Below are 22,057 nucleotides of genomic sequence, written 5' to 3' on the forward strand. Positions count from 1 at the left end.
TGTCATGGCTTTAGAAGCTTCTGATAGGCTAATTGACATAATTTGAGTCAATTGGAGGTGTACCTGTGGATGTATTTCAAGGCTCAAACTCAGTGCCTCTTTGCTTGACATCATGGGAAAATCAAAAGAAATCAGCCAAGATCGAAGAAAATAAATTATAGACCTCCACAAGTCTGGTTCATCCTTGGGAGCAATTTCCAAATGCCTGAAGGTACTACGTTCATCTGTACAAACAATAGTACGCAAGTATAAACTCAGCAAGGAAGAAACAAGGAAGAAGCCACTGCTCCAAAACCCGCCATAAAAAAGCCAGACTACAGTTTGCAACTGCACATGGAGACAAAGATCGTACTTTTTGGAGAAATGTCCTCTGGTCTGATGAAACAAAAATAGAACTGTTTGGCCATAATGACCATCGTTATGTTTGGAGGAAAAAGGGGGAGGCTTGCAAGCCGAAGAACACCATCCCAACCGTGATGCACGGGGGTGGCAGCATCATGTTGTGGGGGTGCTTTGCTGCAGGAGGGACTCGTACACTTCACAAAATAGATGGCATCATGAGGAAGGAACATGATGTGGATATATTGAAGCAACATCTCAAGTCAGGAAGTTAAAGCTTGGTTGCAAATGGGTCTTCCAAATGGACAATGACCCCAAGCATACTTCCAAAGTTGTGGCAAAATGGCTTAAGGACAACAAAGTCAAGGTATTGGAGTGGCCATCACAAAGCCCTGACCTGAATCCTATAGAAAATTTGTGGGCAGAACTGAAAAAGCGTGTGCGAGCAAGGAGGCCTACAAACCTGACTCAGTTACACCAGCTCTGTCAGGAGGAATGGGCCAAAATTCACCAAACTTATTGTGGGAAGCTTGTGGAAGGCTACCTGAAACGTTTGACCCAAGTTAAACAATTTAAAGGCAATGCTACCAATACTAATTGAGTGTATGTAAACTTCTGACCCACTGGGATGTGATGAAAGAAATAAAAGCTGAAATAAATAATTCTCTATTCTTATTCTGACATTTCACATTCTTAAAATAAAGTGGTGATCCTAACTGACCTAAGACAAGGAATTTCTACTCGGATTAAATGTCAGGAATTGTAAAAAAACGGAGTTTAAATGTATTTGGCTAAGGTGTATGTAAACTTCCGACTTCAACTGTAACACCATTACAAATATACCACACAATTGCGTAAGAGCCCACTCTTTGAGCTTCATTTAACAAATCATACACAATACAACACATCTGTAAAATCTTCATGTACTTTTAGAACACTTTAAATAGTATCTTAACATATCAACATGACTGTATACATATACTGACTGTACAAAACATTAAGAACACCTGCTCTTTCCATGACAGACTGACCAGGTGAAAGCTATGATCCCTTATTGATGTCACCTGTTAAATCCACTTCAGTCAGGGGCAAAAAGGGTGCAACTCAATAGGAAGGAGTTCCTAATGTTTTGTACACTGAGTGTATGTCCACATAACAGTTGAGGCTGTAGCTATGTGCAATCCATGGGCAGCAGAGGTGATCGGAGGGAGCTTAGGCGATGAGGCCCAGGCGTTTCTTGATGAAGTGAGCCACCAGAACCTGAGGTCTCTGTTGGTACTCCACCAGCACATCATGAGGGGTGGAGATCTGATCCCCATCGAAACGGCTCAACAAAGTCACACAGACGACAGCCGCTGGGGGAGAAAAGTGTTACATCCGTTACAAAAGTAAAACCTTTTTTTTTTAATAAGGAGGAAATTAAAATTGATTACTGAATTTTCCCTGTCAAAATTAGTGACATTGGAGACATAGCGAGACTGATTTATTTTGAATAACACCTTTGATGGCACAGGCACGACACATGGCTGCGAAGACGGTGGACTCCATCTCAATATTCCGGACTCCTGTGTTATAGGCTTTCCTTAGGTACTCCAGCTTGTCTTCAGTGGAGAAGGAGCAGAGAGCTCCATCCAGCCAACCCTGACCTGGTGGACCACAACAGACCACAGGCTGAGTTAGATCAAATCCAGAAGGCTAGTAGGCAGCATTGGGAATGTACTGTACATCCTAAGTTAAAGGGTCAGTCTAACCATTCGAAAAACAACCGAACTCACAGACTCTAGCTTTGACTTAGAGCATTTGTACAGCGGTGGGTAACGTGATGTGGTTACCTTCGTAGAAGTCACTGGTGCACATGGTGTTTCCAATGACGGTTGGAACGCCGTCTAACTCGGACGAGCACTGCAGCAGCTCCTTGGAGACGCCCATATCCAGCTCTGTGCTCCTGGTGATCACTATACCTAGAACCACCTGCTCAAACTGGGCACGGAAGAAGCAGTCCACCGCCTTGTCTGTGACCACCACTGTTCCTGGTTCCAGACCTGTAATGGGACACCAGTGACATGATTTAGAGAGCTGTGTTACCCGACTATATCAACATGTATAAACGTGTGTTAACATTCGACAGAAGAATGGAAAGGGGGGAGTACGCTCTGACCAACTCCACCGGAGGTGCCAATGCGGAAGAGGGTGAAGTCGATGCAGCGGGCATGATGCAGCAGCTTGATGAGCTCATGGAGCATGATGGAGATGGAGGGGACGCCCATACCATGCTGCAGAGACAGACGGGTGAGGTTAACAATCTTTACTAACGTTAACGGAACTGCGGGAAAGTAGTACTTGGTGTTGTGAAACACTGACTCGCCGTGCATGCTCCCCCCAATGTGTAGATGGTATCACGGTGACATCCAGATGGTTACCAAATTTTGTACAAAATAATTCATGAAAGCTGCTATCATCCATGGAATAAAATATTGGAGGAAAACATTTGGCCACGTTAGCTACTGCCGGTGACACCATGATACAGCTGCCCAGTGGGAAGCAACTCGGGTTGGCAGGCACTCTTCCCTCTGATCTCAACTTGGTCTCAGCGCATTTTGTGTTATTCTGTACGTAAATCCCAGACACTCCATTTAGTATGATATATTACTTTTCATATGGCATGTGTTCATTCGTGGATGTCCATCACCCATTTCGTATGATATGTTACGAATTACAATTCGTACTATATATGAGTCGAATTTGTTAAAATGTACAATATGTTACACATTTGCAAAACCTATGGAATGTTATGAATTCTAGCTAGGTGGCTAGCTGGCTAGGGGTTAGCTACAAGGGTTAAGGTTAGGGGAAGGGTTAGCTAACATGCTAAGTAGTTGCAAAGTAGCTAAAAAGTAGAAAGTAGTTGAAAAGTTGCTAGTTGTCCGTGATGAGATTCGAAATTGCAACCTTTGGGTTGCTAGACGTTCGTGTTATATGCTCACCCATCCACCCTGACCAACCACCTACATTAGTTTTTGCCTTATGTAACCATCTGTCTTATGTAACCATACCAAATGTAACATATCGTACACAATAGTCTAGTCTATGAGACCAGGCTGCTGGTCTAGGGAGATCCCATGGCCCCCATGGCAGTGAAGGGCCCATGGGCCTATGTACAGTCGTGGCCAAAAGTTTTGAGAATGACACAAATATGAATTTTCACAAAGTCTGCTGCCTCAGTTTGTATGATGGCAATTTGCATATACTCCAGAATGTTATGAAGAGTGATCAGATGAATTGCAATTAATTGCAAAGTCCCTCTTTGCCATGCAAATGAACTGAATCCCCAAAAAGCATTTCCACTGCATTTCAGCCCTGCCACAAAAGGACCAGCTGACATCATGTCAGTGATTCTCTCGTTAACACAGGTGTGAGTGTTGACGAGGACAAGGCTGGAGATCACTCTGTCATGCTGATTGAGTTCGAATAACAGACTGGAAGCTTCAAAAGGAGGGTGGTGCTTGGAATCATTGTTCTTCCTTTGTCAACCATGGTTACCTGCAAGGAAACACGTGCCGTCATCATTGCTTTGCACAAAGAGGGCTTCACAGGCAAGGATATTGCTGCCAGTAAGATTGCACCTAAATCAACCATTTATCGGATCATCAAGAACTTCAAGGAGAGCAGTTCAATTGTTGTGAAGAAGGCTTCAGGGCGCCCAAGAAAGTCCAGCAAGCACCAGGACCGTCTCCTAAAGTTGATTCAGCTGCGGGATCGGGCACCACCAGTACAGAGCTTGCTCAGGAATGGCAGCAGGCAGGTGTGAGTGCATCTGCATGCACAGTGAGGCGAAGACTTTTGGAGGATGGCCTGGTGTCAAGAAGGGCAGCAAAGAAGCCACTTCTCTCCAGGAAAAACATCAGGGACAGACTGATATTCTGCAAAAGGTACAGGGATTGGACTGCTGAGGACTGGGGTAAAGTCATTTTCTCTGATGAATCCCCTTTCCGATTGTTTGGGGAATCCGGAAAAAAGCTTGTCCGGAGAAGACAAGGTGAGCACTACCATCAGTCCTGTGTCATACCAACAGTAAAGCATCCTGAGACCATTCATGTGTGGGGTTGCTTCTCAGCTAAGGGAGTGGGCTCACTCACAATTTTGCCTAAGAACACAGCCATGAATAAAGAATGGTACCAACACATCCTCCGAGAGCAACTTCTCCCAACCATCCAGGAACAGTTTGGTGATGAACAATGCCTTTTCCAGCATGATGGAGTACCTTGCCATAAGGCAAAAGTGATAACTAAGTGGCTCGGGGAACAAAACATCGATATTTTGGGTCCATGGCCAGGAAACTCCCCAGACCTTAATCCCATTGAGAACTTGTGGTCAATCCTCAAGAGGCGGGTGGACAAACAAAACCCCACAAATTCTGACAAACTCCAAGCATTGATTATGCAAGAATGGGCTGCGATCAGTCAGAATGTGGCCCATAAGTTAATTGATAGCATGCCAGGGCGGATTGCAGAGGTCTTGAAAAAAAAGGGTCAACACTGCAAATATTGACTCTTTGCATCAACTTCATGTAACTGTCAATAAAAGCCTTTGACACTTATGAAATGCTTGTAATTATACTTCAGTATTCCATAGTAACATCTGACCAAAATATCTAAAGAAACTGAAGCAGCAAACTTTGTGAAAATTAATATTTGTGTCATTCTCAAAACGTTTGGCCACGACTGTAGGGTGGCGTCGTTCGGATGGGATGCTAAATAGATGTCTTGACTCTCTGTGGTCACAAAAAAATCCCATGGCACTTATCATAAGAGTAGGGGTGTTAACCTGGTGATCTGGCCAAATACCCAAACTGGTCCCATTTCCATCATGGCCACCTAATCATCCTCCTCATTCCTAATTGGCATATATATGCGCACACACACACACACACACACACACACACACACACACACACACACACACACACACACACACACACACACACACACACACACACACACACACGTTCCAAAGTTTGGGGTCACTTAGAAATGTCCTTGTTTTTTAAAGAAAATAATAATAATTGTCCATTAAAATAACATCAAATTGATCAGAAATACAGTGTAGACATTGTTAATGTTGTAAATGACTATTGTAGAGAAACAGATGTTGCAAAGAAAAAGCCATATCTCAGACTAGCCAATAAAAAATAAAATATTAAGATGGGCAAAAAAACACACTGGACAGAGGAACTCTGCCTAGAAGGCCAGCATCCCAGAGTTGCCTCTTCACTGTTGACGTTGAGACTGGTGAATTGCGGATACTATTTAATAAAGCTGCCAGTTGAGGACTTGTGAGGCGTCTGTTTCTCAAACTAGACACTCTAATGTACTTGTCCTCTTGCTCAGTTGTGCACCAGGGCCTCCCACTCCTCTTTCTATTCTGGTCAGAGCCAGTTTGCGCTGTTCTGTGACGGGAGTAATACACTGCGTTGTACGAGATCTTCCTTTTCTGGGCAATTTCTCGCATGGAATAGCCTTCATTTCTCAGAACAAGAATAGACTGACGAGTTTCAGAAGAAAGTTCTTTGTTTCTGGCCATTTTGAGCCTGTAATCGAACCCACAAATGCTGATGTTCCAGATACTCAACTAGTCTAAAGAAGGTCAGTTTTATTGCTTCTTTAAATCAGGACAACAGTTTTCAGCTGTGCTAACATAATTGCAAAAAGGTTTTCTAATGATCAATTAGCCTTTTAAAATTATAAACTTGGATTAGCTAACACAACGTGTCATTGGAACACAGGAGTGATGGTTGCTGATAATTGGCCTTTCCAAGCCTATGTAGATATTCCATTAAAAAATCTGCCCTTTCCTTTTACAACATTAACAATGTCTACACTGTATTTCTGATCAATTTGATGTTATTTTAATAGACTTTTCTTTCAAAAAGAAGGACATTTCTAAGTGACCCCAAACTTTTGAACGGTAGTGTATGTACAGTGGGGAGAACAAGTATTTGATACACTGCCGATTTTGCAGGTTTTCCTACTTACAAAGCATGTAGAGTTCTGTCATTTTTATCATAGGTACACTTCAACTGTGAGAGACGGAATCTAAAACAAAAATCCAGAAAAGCACATTGTATGATTCCTCCTCTGGATCATCCAGATCATCCAGATGGTCATTGGCAAACTTCAGATGGGCCTGGACATGCGCTGGCTTGAGCAGGGGGACCTTGTGTGCGCTGCAGGACTTTAATCCATGACGGCGTAGTGTGTTACTAATGGTTTTCTTTGAGACTGTGGTCCCAGCTCTCTTCAGGTCATTGACCAGGTCCTGCTGTGTAGTTCTGGGCTGATCCCTCACCTTCCTCATGATCATTGATGCCCCACGAGGTGAGATCTTGCATGGAGCCCCAGACCGAGGGTGATTGAACGTCATCTTGAACTTCTTCCATTTTCTAAAAATTGCGCCATCAGTTGGTGCCTTCTCACCAAGCTGCTTGCCTATTGTCCTGTAGCCCATCCCAGCCTTGTGCAGGTCTACAATTTTATCCCTGATGTCCTTACACAGCTCTCTGGTCTTGGCCATTGTGGAGAGGTTGGAGTCTGTTTGATTGAGTGTGTGGACAGGTGTCTTTTCTACAGGTAACGAGTTCAAACAGGTGCAGTCAATACAGGTAATGAGTGGAGAACAGGAGGGCTTCTTAAAGAAAAACTAACAGGTCTGTGAGAGCCGGAATTCTTACTGGTTGGTAGGTGATCAAATACTTATGTCATGCAATAAAATGCAAATTAATTACTTAAAAATCATACAATGTGATTTTCAGGATTTTTGTTTTAGATTCCGTCTCGCACAGTTGAAGTGTACCTATGATAAAAATTACAGACCTCTACATGCTTTGTAAGTAGGAAAACCTGCAAAATCGGCAGTGTATCAAATACTTCTTCTCCCCACTGTATGTATGTATATATAAATAAATAACTCTTCACCTCTCCACTATGCTAGCTGCGTTCTGGCACAAAAATGTCTGCCGTGCATCATTAAAGTAGGTGCCACACATTGGTGGTGGTAGAGGTGAATTCCTCCCTTACTATTTTAAAGCACTTTGAGCACCTAGGTGGAAAAGCACTATATAAATCCAATCAATTATTGTTATTATTATTACAAGACATGGTAATACACCAAACATCTGATAATAATATTACACAATTTCAGGTGTCAGTCACTGGCTTACATAAATCATTTTCACTTATCAAGTTGTAAAGTCTTAAACAGGCTATCGAAAGTCAAGTCAGACCATTATCTTGTGAGGGAGATGTATCCATTGTGCAATACTTACACTGATAGAAAGTACGGGTCCCACTTTGTACATGGAGTAGCGGTCGGTACCTTCACAGATATCTGTGATATTATCCATGTTTCCGGGCAAGGCCAGCTCCTGGTGAATGAACTGAGCAAAGGACTTCATCCGATTGGCACTCCCGCCGACACACACAAACTGCATTGGGGGAGATATAAAAGACAACTAACTGTCTTTGAGAGTAGCTTTTCGAAATCAGGTATTTCAAGTATTTTGTCTGGGCAACTTCCACAAACCTTGATGTCTCCAAACATCTCAGGTAGGTTGTGGGTCTTGGTACCCAGGTTGAAGTGATAGAGAATATCCTCTTCCATTGTATCCAAGTGGGGGTTCTTGACATGGATCTGGGGGTTCTTGAAAGGGACCTCCGGTCTGTAAAAACATTGACATAAGAGAGAGCACATGAAAACGTCATAATAAAAGTCTCTCTAATGCAGAACAAGAGCTAGTAGTGTAATGAAACGTCAAAGTAAACAAAAAATACTCACTCGCTATATTCAGAATGGTCAGTGACAGTCCCCATACAGTTCAGTAAAATAGATGACATGGCTGTTGTTCACTGTAGATATACTAAAAAAATGAATAATTACTATCAACTATATAACACAATATTACAAACAATACTTAGAGCCACAATATTACCTACAGCCACAAGTGCAATACATACCTTTCAGGCTAGACAGAAAAAGAATACAGGTAATATTCGCTGTTGTGCTGTGTAGCAGTTTCCAAATACTCTTGACACTTGTTCAGCTCGAAGGAAATAAAAGTGCCGTCTCTGATTCTGGGGCTGATATAGCTTTGCCCTGTGACCTCTCAGGAATGATTGGTTGGTGAGGGAGGAGCAGTGACTGTCTGGTCTCTAACTGATCTAAAACAAATGCTTTGACAGACGCTACAAATACTTGGCTCAGATCCAAAGAGCTTGAATAGACACAGTTTACATATAGTTTTTATTTTATTTTTTACAATGAATTACTTCAGTTGTGTAAAATACAAATGGCCATGCAAATAAATTGCCAGGTGGACTCAAGTTACATAAAACACACATCTCTATGTCCTGACAAGTTTTCAAACGTGAGCTAGACGATAATGTAATTTTCAGAATCCTGGGCATCTCATGACATTCAGGTTCGAAAGCAATTGAGTGTGTACAAATATTTGACTACGTGTGTGTATCAATAAAATACATTATGACATTATTTGAACAACTTTTTTTCTGATATGCCTCATATCCTAGTCATTCGTTTAAGCGTTACGGGGTGGATTATTTCTCATATTCACTTTGTATCCTGTGTCAATTACATCCGTAGAACAACTTCTACTATGATGACGGTGGTAAAGAGGATAAATTCGTAGAGACCACAGGTCTCAACAAATACATGTCTAGATGCCATTTCAAAATGGCGACGAGTGCTTCATTGAGCACATAAAGAGAATGACAACACGTCCACAGTTTCTATGCACAACACATTTATTTTTAAACAGAAATCTTTATAGCAACCACACTGAGGCACAAAAAAGACACTTCAAAACAGCAGGCATTTTTAGACGAGCCCTTCTAAGCCACAGACACCTTTTAAAAGCAAACCATCATTCCAAAACAAAAAAAAACTACTACAACAGACAAACAAGAGCATAGCTCAGGCTAGTACATTAAGTTAGTGTTACAGTGCAAATGCAGTTCATTAGCAACAACGTCAGGCACAGAACGGGTCTGTGAGCGCAAACTAACGTACAATCTAATTTTGCAATTGTGCATACTTCTTGGAACAAGCACACACGTAGGTGGAATAACAAGAGTGCTATAACTCTAACCAAAATTAACTGCTTTAATTGACCTATAGTATATGCGGTTTTGAACAGGCAAACCCCGGTGAAGGAACGTTGTGGAGGTGAACATTGAGTCAGTCGTCCTCAACTGCCTTTGCTCCTTTCTACTCATTGGAATCTGCAGAGATACACACAGGTTAATTTGTGTGTGTGTGTGTGTTTCCCCACACATTTTGATTTGCCGTCCCATCACATGATCACTGACAACAATGCATTAATAATACAAGTCAGGATTAAAATGTTCCCGACTGATGTCGACAGGCATATCATCATGTCTGAATGGTTCCTGCATTGTAATTTTGCAACTCTACTTTGGTGCCCCATGTATCAATTCTGTAGATCTGTACATTATTTATTGGCTCCTAAAAATCAATACACGACTTCATGAGTTCATATTCATTCAATATTTCATTAGTTAGTCAATGTGCTTCTGAGCAATGAGACAAAATTGCCAATTGAATTCAAATGATCTTGAAGTTGGAACATCAAACCACAGTCACTAACAGCTACTTACTTGATGAATGCGTATTGGGTGGCCCTTTCTTGTCCTCTAAATAGCCGAAGCTCAAGAGCGTACCCATGTTGACAGGGGTCGAATTCTGAGATCTGCAAGACCAAAAGGCAAGCATTTAAAATCACAGTGGGGTTGGGGGGGGGTGGGGGAATGTGGTCTAAACAAAATGCGGAAACAAAACATGAAAATCATTGAGCATTTAGATCTAGCCGAGGGCTCACAACCATAAAACAATCATAAAACAGTGTGAGAATCAGTCAGCTGATGGTAATATTGATACGGTGAAGGGGAGTAAATCAACAGCAAACATTGAATTTGGACTGAAAACACTTACCTCTGAGACACAGTCGAGCTAATAATTAAATAAATGTTTTTATACCCTGACAATTGGTCAACAATATCTTCCAATTTTAACATGTTCTGTTATTCATTATGGTTCTAAGAATGGACTGACTGTGTAGCTGTGACTATTTGCTATCTCTGATGTTATGCTTAGAAGAGAGATCTCTGGTTCATGTAGGCCGTCATTGTAAATAAGAATGTTCTTAACGGACTTGCCTAGTTAAATAAATAATGTGTGACAAGTCGTCACAGGTCACTGACAGGTGCCAAATGTAAAAAATAAACATTTGCACAATGACTTGAATTGTGGAGTAATACTATTTGAAGCTAGCGATCTGTTTGTTGATGTATTGGTTCATAAAGCTAACTGAGCGGAACGACTAGTGAGGACATTTGTACTCTCTGAGCAGCATTGCAGCCAGGCACGTAGGCATTGGTCCATAGAGTTAGAGGACTCATCATGGATATAAACTTGTTTTTGCATGGACATTGCCATTGAGGCCTTCCACCATTTTTAAGCAGTCAACTGGATGGGGATTCGTATGGGTGGGTGCGATCAACCAATAATCAGAGCATTGTCTACTTCTTCAAAATGGGTTAACTATGGTTAGTAAATTTCTTTAAGCTATATCATCAACATCTTAGTGGCCACAATAAATCAATGACACAAGATTTGGTTCAGGACGCCAGCACTCTTGGTGGTAAATCACCAATATTAGCATTGTATTTTTTCAAACACAAAAGAAGAAGAAAATTGACTACTTCAAAATAGCCTTAATGGCACTACCCGTGCCGTCACAGATGCCATAATGGGGCAGATACAAAGAGGAGTCCTTTAACTCTATGCATTAGCCACATCACATGGGCATTATCCATTCTTTAAAAAGTGTGGGGGAGAAGTTTTGGGTAGTGCAATATTGTATGAGAACTACGGAAGCCAGGTCCAAGACTACCACAGTGAATATTGTCAGCACATTGTCACTCCAGAAGCTTACAGATTTAAAATGGTGCAGTCTGGGATATTTGTATCTGATTTAGGTCACCAAAATTAATGATATGAGGCTTATACCTACTGATTCTTGAATAACATAACTTGCCTCATGAGCTTGTGAGAAAAACAGTCTTAACCATTCATAACGCAACATCTAATGTTTACTCCATTGTTTTTAAACAAGTGACTTCGTTAACAATGTATAGCTTCAGAAATGGTAAAAACTATATTGATGATATCATTGAATTGCATCCAAAAGTGGTCTGTAAATGTTAAAATAGTTACTTTTCTTCAGCCCCATCAATTGGTAGCGGGGCTGCTGGGCTGAAACACAAATACACCAGGAGTGTAGCTTTAATTAACACTCATAAAAACGGTTGTGCTTGGTAAAAATGAACCAACTTTTCACATTACAGTCTACTTTCACATTTACCACATAACATACACATTTCTCTTCACCCATTTGCTTCCATGAATGAATACAATACAAAACATCTAATTTTACAGAAGGGGGGGGCTTAGACTAGCCAATGAAGAGACATGCATCTCCTCTGTGTGGCTCCCTTTCCCACACACACACACACCTAGCTGTTACTGAAATTCTCCACAAATTGTTCTCATAAAACAATAATCTGTACGCACACTGTACAGCGGGGTCCTAAAGTATTGACACCCTTGAAAAAGATCAGCAAAGATGACTGTATAAAATAATTCAAGTAAATTCAAAATTACATTATTTGATACTAATAAGGCCCAATAATTCAGCGAAATAGATTTGGTTTAACAAGTAATATAAATAGCCACATAAGGCCAAAGATCCACCACCATAATTTAGAGTAGGTATGGGGTTATTTTCTGCTCATTCATTCTCATTTCGATACCAACCCCACCATTGGTGTGCGTGGCCAAAGAGCTCTATTTTCATGTCATCCAGCAAATGTAAATGCCTGGAGTTTGTTAAACGGCATTAATAATGGATTGGAACTGATGCTATGGTCAGATGACATGAAAATAGAGCTCTGGCCATGCACACCAGTAGTGGGTTTGGCGTCGAAATTGGTATTGTATTAGTATCCCCATTAGCCGTTGAAAAAGCAGCAGATACTCTTCCTTGGGTCCACACAAAACATGACATAATACAGAACATTAATAGACAAGAACAGAACTACATAAAAAATATTTTAAAGGAGAGGCGTATCAATACCTACACACAAACTATCTAGGTCAAATAGGGGAGAGGCATTGTGGCATGAGGTGTTGCTTTATCTGTTTAAGAAAAAACAACAGGTTAGCTGTTTATTTGAGCAATTTGAGATAGAATGGAGTTTCATGCAATAATTGTTCTGGATTTGAGGACTGTCTAGTGGGGTAAGTGTGTATGTGTAAGTTGACTATGCAAACAATTTGGGATTTCCAACACATTAGTTGTTTCTTATAAAAAGAAGAAGTGATGCAGTCAGTCTCTCCTCAACTCTTAGCCAAGAGAGACTGGCATGCATAGTATTTATATCAGCCCTCTGTTTACAATGAAGAGAAAAACATGCCGCTCTGTTCTGGGCCAGCTTAACTAGGTCCTTCCTTGCAGCACTCGACTGGACAATAATCAAGATAAGACAAAACTAGAGCCTGCAGAACTTGCTTTTTGGAGTGTGGTGTCAAAAAAACAGAGCATCTACTACCGACAGACCTCTCCCCATCTTTACACCCATTGAATCTATATATGTTTTGACCATGACAGTTTACAATCTAAGGTAATGCCAAAGTAATTTAGTCTCCTCAACTTGTTCAACAGCCACACCATTCATTACCAGATCCAGCTGAGGTCTAGAACTTAGGGAATGATTTGTACCAAATACAATGCTCTTAGTTTTAGAGATGTTCAGGACCAGTTTATTACTGGCCACCCATTCCAAAACAGACTGCAACTCTTTGTTAAGGGTTTCAGTGACTTCATAAGCTATGGTTGCTGATGCGTATGGTTGAATCATCAGCATACATGGACACAAATGCTTTGTTTAATGCCAGGTCATTTGTAAAAAGAGTAGAGTGCCTAGAGAGCTGCCCTGCGGTACACCACATTTTCCATATTTTCCATTAGAGAAGCTTCCATTAAAGAAAACCCTTTGAGTTCTATTAGATGGATAGCTCTGAATCCACGATATGGCAGAGGTTGAAAAGCCATAACAGGTTATTGTCAATAATATCAAAGGCTGTACTGAAATCTAACAGTACAGCTCCCACAATCTTCTTATTATCAATTTATTTCAACCAATCATCAGTCATTTGTGTCAGTGCAGTACATGTTGATGCCCTTCTTTATAGGCATGTTGAAAGTCTGTTGTGAATTTGTTTACAGAGAAATATCATTGTATTTGGTCAACAACAAAAAATCCAATAGTTTGCCAAGAGCTGGCAGCAAGCTTATAGGTCTGCTGTTAGAACCAGTAAAGGCCGCTTTACCACTCTTGGGTAGCGGAATTACTTTGGCTTCCCTCCAGGCCCGAGGACAAAGACTTTCCTCTAGGCTCAGATTAAAGATGACGGATAGGAGTGGCTGTAGTCAGCTACCATCCCCATTAGCTTTCCATCTAAGTTGTGAATGCCAAGAGGTGTCATTATTGATCGATAACAATTTTTCCACCTCTCCCACACTAACTTTACAAAATTCAAACCTGCAATGCTTTTCTTTCATTATGTTTTTTTATGCATGAATACAATGGCTCAAATGGTTGTGATGAATAAGCCATCTAATTCGATGAAAGATTGAGGTGAATGTCTTTCTGCCCATAATTTCATTTCATGTACTCCAAAGTTTTTTTTTTTTTTTTACATCATTCATCTTGGCTTCATAATACAGTTTCTTCTTTATGTTGAGTTTAGTCACATAATTTCTCAATTTGCAGTAAGTCAGATGTGCAGTCAAACTTATTAGCCACCCCTCCCATCTCTTCAACCATACAGTTTTTCAATTCCTCATCAATCCATGGAGCCTTAACAGTTCTAACAGTCAGTTTCTTAACAGGTGCATGTGTATCAATAATTGGAAGAAGCAATTTCATAAATTCATCAAGTGCAGCGTCTGGATGCTCCTTATTAATCACATTTTACCTTTATTTAACTAGGCAAGTCAGTTAAGAACAAATTCTTATTTACAATGACGGCCTAGGAACAGTGGGTTAACTGTCTTGTTCACATCAGACCAACAAATATTTTGAACATCCACATAAGAGTCACAGCAAAATCTTTTGTATGATCTCTTATACACTATTTTAGTCCCAGCTTTTGGAACTTTGGCTTTCCTGGATGTAGCCACTATGTTGTGATCACTGCATCCAAAGTTCTACAGTATTAGTATAAATGTGGATGATCTTGTTCCTGTTGTGTTTGTAAACACCCTGGTAGGTTAATAACCTGAACCAGATTACAGGCACTGGTTACAGTGAAAAGCTTCCTCTTGAGCTGACAGATTGATGAAAACCAGGCAATATTCAGGTCCCCAAGAAAGTAGACCTCACTGTTTAAAAATCACATATACTATCAAGCATTTCACACATATTATTTAGATACTGACTGTTAGCACTTGGTGGCCTATAGCAACACCCCACAAGAAAAGGCTTTAGATGTGCACCTGCAACCACAACACTTCAATAACACTTGACATAAGATCTTCTCTAAGCATTACAGGGATATGGTCTGAATATATACAGCGACACCTCTCCCATAAGCATTTCTATCTCTTCTATATATCCTTGTATTGCTACTGCTGTATCATCAAATTACTTACCTAAGTGAGTCTCAGAAATGGCTAATATATGAATGTTATCTGATGTTAGCAAGTTGATTTCATGAACCTTATTTCTAAGGCTACATCTATAAATATGGGCTATTTTCAGCTCCTGGGTAGCTTATCAGAGATATACATAATACTGAAAAGAGCAAACAAAGCAAGATAAAAACATATATACATTAAGCAGTCCATTAATCAATTGGTGTGTGTGTGTTGCGGGGTTGAAGCTACGAACCCATAGGCTTGGCTCAAGCATCTCTTCCAGGCTTCTGGGAGGGAGGGTGGACAATGAGCCTGTCATAGCGGATGTAATAAATGTCCCCACACGCTCTGGCAGCTTTCATGGCTGGGATAAGTTCTTTCCTCTTCTGGCGCACAGCTTCAGGATAGTCCCCGTTGAGGAAGATGTTTGGTCCTCCCAAGTTATTGGCTCTATCCAGAACAGAACCTCAGGAACTTGACCACTATCAGCCTGGGCCTGTCATCTGGGCCGGTGGTGGGTTTTCCAGTCATATGGGCGCGCCCCACCTCAATCTTCCTGGGGTCCATCTTGAATTTCTCAGAGATCATTTCCCTCACTTGGTCCTCAGACTCTTCCAACCACAACCATGTTGTTCTGCCTTGATTGTCCCTCGAGATTTATCCGTCATTGTTATCATGGATTCACACACAGAACTGATGTCCTCTCTCAATGACTTACTGATTGCTGTCATCTTGCCGTTCTCCTGTTTCAACTCATCGAGCTGACCCTGGGAGAACTGCAAACTGTTCTTCAGGTCCTGGACCTCTCTGGTCAGATCGCCCATTCTTTTATTAGTAGAATCCACTAGTATTTGGACAAAACACAAGCTATTTTCTTGTTGTTGTAACAACTGCTTGTAGAACGCTTTCATTCACGTGTGATAGAGAGACACCACTGTCCTTAACGGTACTCCCACTGGCTTTGGTCTTTGTCATGGTAGCTAGAAATGTAGGATACGCTGTTACTCCTCACAGTTCCAGACAGGGCAGGTCACAGGGAAGATTGAAAACAAACAGCAGGGATCTAGACAGCCACAAACACGGGACAATCCATGGCCCCAGCCACAATGGCTAACCGCATTGCGAGCTGCATTCAAGCCCTCAAGAAAATCAAGCTAGCAGCTAGGCTAACTGCTACACCAAATAGCTTGTTAGACCAGTCCTTGGTCGGCAGGATCACTAGACAGAGACTAGCAGTCCCAGAAACTGATGCCAAATGCATCGCAGGATCCAAGAACTAAGACTTTCAATACACTTTCAAAACAACAAAACCGAGCTCTCCCTCGTTCCGCGTTCAGAGAGTTATCGGAGCCCCTGTATGAGAACGCATGAGCAGAAAAGACTCCCTTACCTTCTGCAAAATACGGTGGTGGATCTTGTTATGGGGCTATTTTGCTTCCACTAGTCCTGCGGCAATTGTTAAGGTCAACGTCATTATGAACTTTACCCAGTACCAGGACATTTTGCCCCAAAATCTGGTTGCCTCTGCCAGGAGACAAACTTGACAATAACCCCAAACACACATGATATTGAAAAAAAAAATGTTTTATATCAAGTTTTCCAATAATTTGTTCTTAGGAAACTGATCAAATGCATTTGTTGCCAAACAGAAACCCTGTGCAATAGCGGCACTGCAATTCAAGTGGGAGGGGTCCTGAAGTCATATCCAAAAGACAGTAAAAAAAAAGTTGTGTCATTTTGGCAAAATGACTGTAATAGTAATTCTGTTTAATATTTATAATATTATACAGTGCATTCAGAAAATATTCAGACCCCTTGACTAACATTTTGTTACGTTACAGCCTTATTCTAAAATGGATTAAATAAATACAAAAATCCTCAATCTACACAAAATACCCTATATTGACAAAGCGAGAACAGGTTGACATTTTTGCACATTTACTACAAATAAAAAACATAAATACCTTATTTACATAAGTATTCAGACCCTTTGCTATGAGACTCAAAATTGAGCTCAGGTGCATCCTGTTTCCATTGATCATCCTTGATGTTTCTACAACTTGTAGTCCACCTGTGGTAAATTCAATTGATTGGACATTATTTGGAAAGGCACACAACTGTCTATATAAGGTTCCACAGTTGACAGAGCACGTCAGAGCAAAAACCAAGCCATGAGGGCAAAGGAATTGTCTGCAGACCTCAGAGACAGGATTGTGTCGAGGCACAGATCTGGGGAAGGGTACCAAAGAATTTCTGCAGCATTGAAGGTCCCCAAGAACACAGTGGCCTCCATCATTCTTAAAATGGAAGAAATTTGGAACCGCCAAAACTCTTCCTAGAGCAGGCCGCCTGGCCAAACTGAGCAATCGGGGGAGAAGGATCTTGGGTCAGGGAGGTGACCAAGAACACGATGGTCACTCTGACAGATCTCCAGAATTTCTCTGTGGAGATGGGAGAACCTTCCAGAAGGACAATCTCTGCAGCACTCTACCAATCAGGCCTTTATGGTAGAGTGAGCAGGCGGAAGCCACTCCTCAGTAAAAAAGGCACATGACAGCCTGCTTGAAGTTTGCCAAAAGGCACCTAAAGACACTCAGACCATGAGAGACAAGATTATCTGGATTGATGAAACCAAGATTGAACTCTTTGGCCTGAAAGCCAAGCCTCACGTCTGGAGGAAACCTGGCACCATCCCTACGATGACTGGGAGACTAGTCAGGATCGAGGCAAAGATGAACAGAGGAAAGTACAGAGATCCTTGATGAAAACCTGCTCCAGAGCACTCAGGACCACCAACTGGGGGCGAAGGTTCACATTCCAACAAGACCTTGACCCTAGGCACACAGCCAAGACAACGCAGGAGTGGCTTCGGGACAAGTCTCAATGCCCTTGAGTGGCCCAGTCAGAGCCCGGACCTGAACCCGCTCAAACATCTCTGGAGAGACCTGAAAATAGCTGTGCAGCAACACTCCCCATCCAACCTGACAGAGCTTGAGAGGATCTGCAGAGAATAAACTCCCCAAATACAGGTGTGCCAAGCTTGTAGCGTCATACCCAAGAAGACTCAAGGCTGTTATCGCTGCCAAAGGTACTTAAAACAAAGTTCCGAGTAAAGGGTCTGAATACCTATGTAAATGTGATTTTTCAGTTAGTATTTTTAATACATTTGCAAAAATTTCTAAAAACCTGTTTTTGCCTTGTCATTATGGGGTATTGTGTGTAGATTGAGGAAAATAACGATTTAATAAAATGTTAGAATAAGGCTGTAACGTAACAAAATGTGGAAAAAGTCAAGGGGTCTGAATACTTTCCGAAGGCACTGTATATCATTCATTGTATTCTCACAGTATAAATAATCCCCTATCATTAACAATCAATAGGAATTACATACTGAAGTAATGTGTTTGAAATCTCTTTCTATTTGACATTGATTATTTGAATGTATATGACTGAGTTTGAGCCTATAATAAAGTTACATATTGTCAAGTTGCCCAAGCTGTCTGGAGAGGCACAACTCTGCTGTGCATGAAAAATAGAACATTGCCATCTTGTGGATATCTGGTGCAAATATTTCAAAGGGCGTACTCACGTTTTCTTGAAATTGCCTGCTGCCTCTTCGTTCTTTCCTGATGCTATGGACAAGTTCTCCATTTGGCTGTTGGGAGATATCTGAAAATAAAAACAAAGTGTCTTGAATAGTCATTTATCATCTGGAATCACGTCAGGATTGAACAGAGATGAAAGATGTATTCAACAAGAGATGAAACACACTATTTCAGTTGGCAACTTCAGCCTCTATTGGACATACTAGGTCACTTTCTACTCGATCCATGCAACTGCAAGAGAGGAATCTTATAAATCTAGAATAATTTAAATATGATAAACGTCAGTGACAATTTGATGCTAACCAAATACATTTCACCAACAATGGTGGACATAGCCAAAGATGGTGGTTAAGTGGTTGGTTATAAGTTCTCAGGATACGGTAGGTGTTTAGTCTGAGAACTCTATTCCTTGTTAGCTAATACTATTTTACTGCACTAAAAACATTAGGCTTTTCATGATACTAGGCAGGTGATATAATGCTGACAAAAAAAGTCAATGTCTGAAATAGATCAGTAAATCTAGATCTAAACAGGTCTGTCTGCATACTGTACTTCAAACACCTAAGAATAAACTATAAACTCAATTTATAGTGGCACAATAGGGAGGGTGTAATATTGTTACAGTTGTTTTAGGAAATTGCAAGGATTTCTCCCTTCACCTTCTCTTTGTCATCAAAGTCCCTTTCCCAAGTTGACTTATTATCACTCCCAAAAGGAGCATTAGTTGACATGTAGTTTTGGAAACTCTCAGTTGGGCTGGAAGAAAGAAAAATGGACAAATAACCCATTTTACTAGTAGACTTATCTGGTATAACAGGGCTGCGTTCAGCAGGACTCAACGGTGTGCAATGTTTGATACAACGGAGACGGACAGAGACGGTGCTGTTCTGAACGACCAGTTGAAGAATGTTGTGATGATAATGGTGGCCCAGAGGGTGATCGTGTATACACTACAGTGTGCTGCATGAGTTTTCAAATGGTGACCACACCCATATTGATCTGACCACACTTCGCCACAACCACCAAAAGGGAGCAAACATACAAAGGCTGTTGAAGGAAAGTGCACTGTTTGAGGGAAACGTGTTATTAGGTACAAACCATCACGCAACGTAGCAAAACGTTTAATACACTGAACACACCCCTGTTTTACAATAGGGTACATGCCATACAACCACAAACAAATATGCAATTTGCATGATTAATGCAAACAATTCAACTTGGCCTAGCCAAGTAGCCATAAAATTACTAGCTAACACAAAGACATTTTTTTTTTTATTCCACACTGTCATTACTCTCATTTTAATTTGCCTTTACCTTGCTTGCTCTTTAGCTTTTGGAGAACCAGAAAACCAGTTAGGAGCCTTGTAAGATGCAGAGTTAGGTTTGGTGTCCAAGTTGGTCTCCTCATGCCACAATAAACCTGTAAATGATGAGAAGAACTTGGCTATCCATTTTGTATACTAGCTATTTGCGAGTTAGCTCGCTAGCTAACGTCAGTAGTCTCGTGTGGCAATCCTTCCAATTATCTGGATGGGTGTGTCATTTTCCTATTTCCACAGATAGCTAGATATAACGTTATCTGACTTTATTTCCACAGATGAAAGGATAGATAATTGTGATATTTCCCTTTTTAAAACAGAATATCGTTTTTACCCCTCTGTCCTCCTTGTTTAGCCAGTTTAGTATAAGCAGAATCGGACTCATTAACTCCCGTACGGCGCCCTTTACTCCTCTCCTCAGGACCATTGTTAGCATCTTCAGACAGCCCAGGAATCTGGGAGGTCGGGGCAGCTTTTGTTGAACAATCATCACCATTGTTAACGTCTAAAAACACAAACACAATCTTATGCCTCGCTTCAAGCTCGCTAGGTACTTCAACTAACACATTCACCTGGTACATTTTTAGAGATGCTCGTTTAGCATTTGAGATGTAGCTAGCTAACTAGCCAAATAGTACTGGGCCTTCACAGCTAACGTTAGTATAACGGTAACAGTTAATTTGTAAAAATAAATGTGGGTCAACTTTGCACATTTGAAGACCCTCTGTAAGTTACTTGCCATCGTTGTTTTGTCGGTGATCTGTGTCAGTGTCCATGTCGAATGTGGTCTTTCTGATGGAAAAAGAACGCAACACATTTGTCATCCTTGCCAACACTGCTGGCCAAATGGCTAGTCAGTTAGCTACCGTTAGCTTAGCAATAAGGCGTTGCCAGCTAGCATTAGCTAGTTCAAAGCAAGCTAACAGTAACAGTATAGGTGTTCGTTTAAGCACATGGATGTAAGTGTGGGTAACTAGCAAGGCGGTGTGATGTTCAGGAATCGTTGCAAAACATTACTTACATCTCCTGCTATACAGCGGTTGCAAATCTGGACACTGGCAAAGAGCGCGGAGAAAACCGAGAGTATGGGTTTAGAGCTAGCTTGCAACGAGTGACAAGACAAACGTCCGACTGTGCCCAACAGACTGTGCCCAAAGTTTTGTTACCATGGAAACAGGGCTGGGACGTTGACATTTTAGGGACGTGTTCAAGAACCGCTTGTCGTGAATGGGTTTAAAAACAGAAAGGATGTGAAATTCCTTTCAATCAGAGCTGAGATTTAAAAAACAAAAAAATGTTTTACTGTTTATTCAATGAAAATAAAGATATTGAAATTATGAATAATCCACCCAGCACTTCATTTGCAAGTTACATTGTAAAATAATAGTGAAGACATCAAAACTATGAAATAACACCTATGGAATCATGTAGTAACCAAAAAAGTCAAAATACATTTTAGATTTTAGAATCTTCAAAGTAGCCACCCTTGATGACAGCTTTACACACTCTTGGCATTCTCTCAACCAGCTTCACCTGGAATGTTTTTCCAACAGTCTTGAAGGAGTTCCCACATATGCTGAACACTTGTTGGTTGCTTTTCCTTCACTCTGTGGTCCAACTCATCCCAAACCATCTAAATTGGGTTGAGGTCAGGTGATTGTGGAGGTCAGGTCATCTGATGCAGCACTCCATCACTCTCCTTCTTGGTCAAATAGCCCTTACACAGCCTGGAGATGTGTTGGGTCATTGTCCTGATGAAAAACAAATGATAGTCTCACTAAGCGCAAACCAGATGGGATGGTGTATCGCTGCAGAATGCTGTGGTAGCCGTGCTGGTCATGTGTGCATTGAATTCTAAATAAATCACTGACAGTGTCACCAGCAAAGCATCATCACACCTCCTCCACGTTTCATGGTGGGAACCACACATGCGGAGATCATCCGTTCACCTACTCTGTGTCTCACAAAGACATGGCGGTTGGAACCAAAAATCTCAAATTTGG

At 41.1% G+C, this 22,057-nt stretch overlaps 2 protein-coding genes across 3 annotated transcripts; both read right to left on the bottom strand.

Annotated features, from left to right (window-relative positions):
- Window positions 1-1,405: 1,405 nt before the first annotated feature.
- LOC120063840 (uridine phosphorylase 2-like) lies at window positions 1,406-8,426 on the bottom strand. The gene is made up of 8 exons (XM_039014154.1): window positions 8,349-8,426; window positions 8,170-8,251; window positions 7,918-8,053; window positions 7,661-7,819; window positions 2,498-2,612; window positions 2,172-2,381; window positions 1,839-1,985; window positions 1,406-1,694 (listed from the first exon to the last, which is right to left on the bottom strand). Exons 2-8 carry the CDS (start codon window positions 8,226-8,228, stop codon window positions 1,552-1,554), a joined length of 969 nt encoding a protein of 322 aa, XP_038870082.1. The 5' UTR covers window positions 8,229-8,251; window positions 8,349-8,426; the 3' UTR covers window positions 1,406-1,551.
- Window positions 8,427-9,141: 715 nt separating this feature from the next.
- LOC120063841 (uncharacterized protein C7orf57 homolog) lies at window positions 9,142-21,188 on the bottom strand. Of its 2 annotated transcripts, XM_039014155.1 has the most exons (9): window positions 21,076-21,188; window positions 20,794-20,846; window positions 20,389-20,559; window positions 20,050-20,155; window positions 19,395-19,491; window positions 18,720-18,799; window positions 11,647-11,685; window positions 10,029-10,120; window positions 9,142-9,632 (listed from the first exon to the last, which is right to left on the bottom strand). In XM_039014155.1, exons 2-9 carry the CDS (start codon window positions 20,828-20,830, stop codon window positions 9,619-9,621), a joined length of 636 nt encoding a protein of 211 aa, XP_038870083.1. In that variant the 5' UTR covers window positions 20,831-20,846; window positions 21,076-21,188; the 3' UTR covers window positions 9,142-9,618. The 2 variants fall into 2 exon arrangements, with proteins under 2 accessions (XP_038870083.1, XP_038870084.1); XM_039014156.1 differs by lacking the exon at window positions 11,647-11,685.
- Between the last annotated feature and the right edge of the window lie 869 nt (window positions 21,189-22,057).

Source organism: Salvelinus namaycush, chromosome 19 (genome assembly GCF_016432855.1).
Source record: "Salvelinus namaycush isolate Seneca chromosome 19, SaNama_1.0, whole genome shotgun sequence".
NCBI lineage: Eukaryota > Metazoa > Chordata > Actinopteri > Salmoniformes > Salmonidae > Salvelinus > Salvelinus namaycush.

Coding starts and splice junctions, on each gene's coding strand:
- LOC120063840 (XM_039014154.1), bottom strand. CDS start 8,228: ATGTCATCTATTTTACTGAACTGTATGGGGACTGTCACTGACCATTCT. Junction 7,820..7,917: donor AGATGTTTGGAGACATCAAG/GTTTGTGGAAGT, acceptor CCCCCAATGCAG/TTTGTGTGTGTCGGCGGGAG. Junction 2,613..7,660: donor GACCCGTACTTTCTATCAGT/GTAAGTATTGCA, acceptor CTGTCTCTGCAG/CATGGTATGGGCGTCCCCTC.
- LOC120063841 (XM_039014155.1), bottom strand. CDS start 20,830: ATGGACACTGACACAGATCACCGACAAAACAACGATG. Junction 20,156..20,388: donor TAAACAAGGAGGACAGAGGG/GTAAAAACGATA, acceptor CATCATTTACAG/GTTTATTGTGGCATGAGGAG. Junction 19,492..20,049: donor AAAGCTAAAGAGCAAGCAAG/GTAAAGGCAAAT, acceptor TCTTTCTTCCAG/CCCAACTGAGAGTTTCCAAA.